Source organism: Aegilops tauschii, chromosome 1 (assembly GCF_002575655.3).
Source record: "Aegilops tauschii subsp. strangulata cultivar AL8/78 chromosome 1, Aet v6.0, whole genome shotgun sequence".
Taxonomy (NCBI): domain Eukaryota; kingdom Viridiplantae; phylum Streptophyta; class Magnoliopsida; order Poales; family Poaceae; genus Aegilops; species Aegilops tauschii.
Window position 1 is genome coordinate 305,460,723 of NC_053035.3, and position 5,997 is coordinate 305,466,719.

At 45.6% G+C, this 5,997-nt stretch overlaps 1 protein-coding gene across 1 annotated transcript; it reads right to left on the reverse strand.

Annotated features, from left to right (window-relative positions):
• LOC109780814 (uncharacterized) lies at window positions 1–1,582 on the reverse strand. The gene is made up of 3 exons (XM_020339398.1): window positions 1,378–1,582; window positions 551–787; window positions 1–233 (listed from the first exon to the last, which is right to left on the reverse strand). Exons 1-3 carry the CDS (start codon window positions 1,580–1,582, stop codon window positions 1–3), a joined length of 675 nt encoding a protein of 224 aa, XP_020194987.1.
• Window positions 1,583–5,997: the final 4,415 nt, after the last annotated feature.

Genomic DNA, 5,997 nt, shown 5'->3' on the forward strand with positions numbered 1-5,997 from the left:
CTACTCATGAGTGGACCTGGGTGACGCCGCTGGGCCCGATGCGTCGCTGCCCTCAGAGGAGGAGGGTTGCGCTGCATCGGTGATGAACGCCTCGATGTTCAGGTTGCAGCAGCGTGAAAGCTGCTTGGCCTTGCTCCTAGTCAGCGGCCTCGGCGTCCCCTGGAGGGGGAGCTGCAGGATCGAGGCGGCGTTGGCCTTGTTCTTCTTTCTCCTCGAAGCGATAATGTGGTGTCCTGATTGAAAGAATCGGAAGTCACTAATAATTTGAGGAATTTGGGATGAGGAACAAATGAACGGGGAGAGATTTCTTAGAGAGAAAATAGGTGAGAATGTTCACAAATTTCATAAGCAACATATCTCTCGCAGCTAACAACTACACCACACATTCTAGTTCCCTTACTTACAAGTAGACCACATTACCATTCTACAACTTGTAGAGCCATCTCACACTACTCACTCTATCTCGTCTTCTTCCTGCCCGATGGTCCCCTTTCCTTTGTCGGCCCACTCAAAATAGAGGTGGGGTTCGATGACTCATTGTCCACCATACCGGAAGAAGGCATTACCCACCCCCACCTCCTCATGAGCTTGCTCATCTTCTTCCAGAGAGCCGCCAAATATCGCTGCTTGAGCACATAATAATCTTCCCATGCCGTGTACTGCGGCACATGAGCCTGCTGGATAAGCACTTGTGGGGTCGCAACATTGCCCTTGCCCACTAGCCACCAATCAAGAATGACCACCGATGGAAGCCACCGAACACATGCGTGTAATTGGGAGTGAAAGGCTTCAAATGAGAAACATGAAAGACTAGATGCACCTGGGCAGAGGTTGGAAGTTGAAGTTTGTATGGCAGGTCACCAATGCGCTTTAGGACTGTGTATCGCCCGAAATATTTGTAGGACAACTTCAGTTACTGCTGGTTCACCAATGTTTGTTGTGCATGCGGTTGGAGTTTCCACATGACTTGGTCGCGAATGACGGATTATCTTTCAGTACACTTCTTGTTTGCATAATTTTTCATGCGCTGCTTGGCACGAATTAACTGAGCACATAGCAACTCTGTTTGGGCTGATAGTCTAGAACAACACTGGTGGTAGGGGAATCATCCAAAAATAGTCAAACTTGGCATTCCATTGAAATTGGGACAATGTGATAGAGTGTTGGGAACCCAACAACGTGTAAAAAAATGGAGTTGTACCAGAATTCGGCCATGCCTAACCAGCGACGCCAATGACGCAAATTGCCTTGAATTTCAGAACGATGGTATTGCTCTAGGTATTCACCTCTCGCTCTGCCCATCTATCTGCAGACAATATGAAGCGCTATAGTGCAATTGAGTGCCCATGGATTGAAACAAGTTGTGCCAAAACTTACTTGTAAAGATCTTGTATCGATCAGAAATTATGGTCTGAGGTATGCCATGAAGTTTGACCACACTGTCGATGAATACCTTGGCAACAGACTTAACTGTGTAAGGATGATGCAAGGGAAAGAGATGTGCATACTTTATTAAATGATCCATGACCACCAGGATGAAATTTGCACCTTCACAAGATGGTAAGCCCTCAATGAAAACCATCGTCAGTTCTGGCCATGGACGCTCTGGTGGAGGAAGTGGTTGGAGTAATTTAGCTGGACTGGAGTTGTTGTGCTTTGCATGTTGAGAAATTAGGCATTGGTGAATGTAAGTTCCAACAACTACTTTATGAAAGAAATATTCTCTAGAGGCAATAATAAAGTTGTTATTTTATATTTCCTTATTCATGATAAAGGTTTATTATTCATGCTAGAATTGTATTGATCGGAAACCTTGATACATGTGTGAATACATAAACAAACACCGTGTCCCTAGTGAGCCTCTACTAGACTAGCTCGTTGATCAAAGATGGTTAATGTTTCCTAACCATGGACATGAGTTGTCATTTGATAAAGAGATCATATCATTAGGAGAATGATGTGATGGACAAGACCCATCCGTTAGCTTAGCATAATGATCGTTCAGTTTTATTGCTATTGCTTTCTTCATGTCAAATACATATTCCTTTGACTATGAGATTATGCAACTCCTGGATACTGGAGGAATGCCTTGTGTGCTATCAAACGTCACAATGTAACTGGGTGATTATAAAAATGCTCTACAGGTATCTCCGAAGGTGTTTGTTGAGTTGGCATAGATCAAGATTAGGATTTGTCACTCCGAGTATCGGAGAGGTAACATCCCTCTCAGTAATACACATCATAAGCTTGCAATCAAATGACTAAGGATTTAGTCACGAGGTGATGTATTATGGAACGAGTAAAGAGACTTACCGATAACGAGATTGAACTGGGTATGAAGATATCGACGATCTAATCTCGGGCAAGTAACATACCGATGGACAAAGGAAATTACGTATGTTGTCATAACTGTTCAACCGATAAAGATCTTCATAGAATATGTAGGAGCCAATATGGGCATCCAGGTTCTGCTATTGGTTATTGACCGAAGAGGTGTCTCGGTCATGTCTACATAGTTCTCGAACCCGTTGCGTCCGCATGCTTAATGTTCGATGACGATATAATATTATATGAGTTGGTGACCGAATGTTGTTCGTAGTCTCGGATGAGATCACGGACATGACGAGGAGTCTCGAAATGGTCGAGAGGTAAATATTGATATATAGGACGAGGGTATTCGGACACCGGAAGTGTTTCGGGGGGTACCGGGTACTTATCGGGTCACCGGAAGGGTTCCGGGCACCCCCGGCAAAAGATATGGGCCTTATGGGCCAAGAGGGGAAACACACCAGCCACAAGGGGGCTGGTGCGCCCCCCATATGGGCCGGCCTAGGAGAAGGGAAGAGGGGAAAGGAAAGGAAAGAGTGGAATAGGATTCCCCCTTCCTTCCCTCTCTGCCCCTCTTTCCTTCCCCCTCTGACAAACATGGCAGGGGGGCGCTGCCAAGGGCAGGAGCACAAGTAGGATTCGGACCTACTTGGGGCGCCCCTTGGCCTCTCCCCTCTCCCTTCAACTTATATATATGAGGAGGGGGGGGCTAGCACACCCCAGACAATTGCCTAGCCGTGTGCGGCGCCCCCCTCCACCGTTTACACCCCCGATCATATTTTCATAGTGCTTAGGGAAGCCCTGCGGAGATCACTTCACCATCACCGTCACCACGCCATCGTGCTGAGGGAACTCATCTACTACCTTGACGTCTTGCTGGATCAAGAAGGCGAGGGATGTCACCGAGCTGAACGTGTGCAGAACACGGAGGTGTCGTGTGTTTGGTACTTGATCGGTTGAAGCGCAAAGAAGTTCGACGACATCAACCGCGTTGTGAAACGCTTCCGCTTATGGTCTACGAGGGTATGTAGACACACTCTCCCCCTTGTTGCCATGCATCTCCATGGATACATCATTGTGTGTGCGTAAAAACAATTTTGTTTTCCATGCAACATTTCCCAACAGTGGCATCATGAGCCAGGTCTATGCGTAGATGATATGCATGAGTAGAACACAAAGAGTTGTGGGCGGTGATAGTCATACTACTTAGAACCAACATCTTATTTTGATTCGGCGGTATTGTGGGATGAAGCAGCCCGTACCAACCTTACATGTCCACGTACATGAGACCGATTCCACCGACAGACATGCATCTAGTTTTGCATAAAGGTGGCTGGCGGGTGTCTGTTTCTCGTACTTTAGTTGAATCGAATTTGACTGCGGCCGGTCCTTGAAGAAGGTTAAAACAGCAAACTTGACAAATCACCGTTGTGGTTTTTGCCGTAGGTAAGAACGGTTCTTGCTAGAAGCCCGTAGCAGCCACGTAAAATTTGCAACAACAAAGTCGAGGACGTCTAACTTGTTTTTGCAGGGTATGTTGTGATGTGATATGGTCAATACATGATGTGATAAACGTTATTGTATGAGATGATCATGTTTTGTAAAGTTACTGACAACCGGCAGGAGCCTTATGGTTGTCTCTTTATTGTATGAAATGCAAACGCCATGTAATTGCTTTACTTTATCTCTATGCGTTAGCGATAGTTGTAGAAGCAATAGTTGGCGAGACGGCCACGACGCAATGATGGAGATCAAGGTGTCGAGCCGGTGATGACGGAGATCATGACGATGCTTTGTAAATGGAGATCAAAAGCACGAGATGATGATGGCCATATCATGTCACATATTTTGATTGCATGTGATGTTTATCTTTTATGCATCTTATTTTGCTTAGTACGACGGTAGCATTATAAGATGATCCCTTCACTAAATTTCAAGGTAAAAGTGTTCTCCCTGAGTATGCATCGCTGCTATAGTTCGTCGTATTGAGACACCACGTGATGATCGGGTGTGATAGACTCTACGTTCACATACAACGGGTGTAAGACAGTTTTGCACATGCAAAATACTTGGGTTAAACTTGATGAGCCTAGCATGCACAGACATGGCCTCAGAACACTGGAGATCGAAAGATCGAACGTGAATCATATAGTAGATATGATCAACATAGAGATGTTCACCATTGATGAATACCCCATCTCACGTGATGATCGGACATGCGTTAGTTGATTTGGATCACGTATCACTTAGATGACTTGAGGGATGTCAGTTTAAGTGGGAGTTCTTAAGTAATTTGATTAATTGAACTTAATTTATCATGAACTTAGTCCTGATAGTTTTTGCATATGTATGTTGTAGATCAATGGCACGTGCTACCGTTCCCCTGAATTTTAATGAATTCCTAGAGAAAGCTAAGTTGAAAGATGATGGTAGCAACTACACAGACTGGGTCCGTAACTTGAGGATTATCCTCATTGCTGCACAGAAGAATTATGTCCTTGATGCACCGCTAGGTGAAAGGCCTGTTGCAGGAGCAGATGCTGATGTTTTGAACGTCTGGCAAGCTCAATCTAATGACTACTCTAAAGTTTAGTGTGCCATGCTTTACGGCTTAAAACCGGACGTTTTGAACGTCATGGAGCATATGAGATGTTCCAAGAGTTGAAGTTAATATTTCAAGCAAATGCCTGGGTTGAGAGATATGAAGTCCCCAACAAGTTCTATAGCTGCAAGATGGAGGAGAATAGTTCTGTCAGTGAACATATACTCAAAATGTCTGGGTATTATAATCACTTAACTCAGCTGGAGTTGATCTTCCAGTTGATTGTGTCATTGACAGAGTTCTTCAATCACTGCCACCAAGCTACAAAGGCTTCGTTATGAACTATAATATGCAAGGGATGTACAAAACAATTCCCGAGCTCTTCACAATGCTTAAAGCCGTGGAGGTAGAAATCAAGAAGGAGTATCAAGTGTTGATGGTTAACAAGACCACTAGTTTCAAGAAAAAGGGCAAGGGAAAGAAAGGAAACTTCATGTGACGCCCGGATAATTAAGCTACAGTGATCCCCGCTAATGATGCCACGTCACCTCGGTTACTGTGGATAAACTCGCGTTAGTTCGAAACCTAGTTCAAATTTCAAATTTAAAACAAAGGCAAACAATAAAAGTTTTCAAACATTAAAACTAAAATGTTCGGAGTGTGCCAATTAATGCTTAGGTATTTATGGTGAAGAAACCATGCTTTTACAGAATGCCTAAATACTTTAAAATGAATTAAAACAGAAAAGAAATAAAATAAGAAAAAGAAAAAGAAAAACAGAAAACTAACAAAGAGAAGTAGACCCCCCCGACTGGGCCTCGTCCCAGCAGGTCACCAAGCCGGCCCAGCCGACGACCTCCTTAACCCCACTCCCCTGGAACCCTAGCGTCGGACCCCCCACTCGCGCCCCCACCAAACCCCTCTCGCTCCCTTGTCTCCTCCCCCCGGTCCGATCTGGTCGAGGCACGGCCCCGTCGCCGTCGCCGCTCGTGGTCCCTGCCGGTAACGCCGGACCGCCTCGCCGGACCGCCTCGCCTCCTCCCCGATGTGCTTCACCGACCCTCGCTGTTCGCCTTCACCATGCTCCGCGCCACCTCGCCGCCCGTCTTCGTCCTCCTCCATGACCG

What these genes read in the sequence shown, in the direction of transcription:
- LOC109780814 (XM_020339398.1), bottom strand. Translation starts at nt 1,582, where the DNA reads ATGGTTTTCATTGAGGGCTTACCATCTTGTGAAGGTGCAAATTTCATC. An exon ending in TCGATACAAGATCTTTACAA is followed by an intron (nt 788 to 1,377) that starts GTAAGTTTTGGC and finishes TCTCATTTGAAG; the next exon opens with CCTTTCACTCCCAATTACAC. An exon ending in GTGGGTAATGCCTTCTTCCG is followed by an intron (nt 234 to 550) that starts GTATGGTGGACA and finishes TCTTTCAATCAG; the next exon opens with GACACCACATTATCGCTTCG.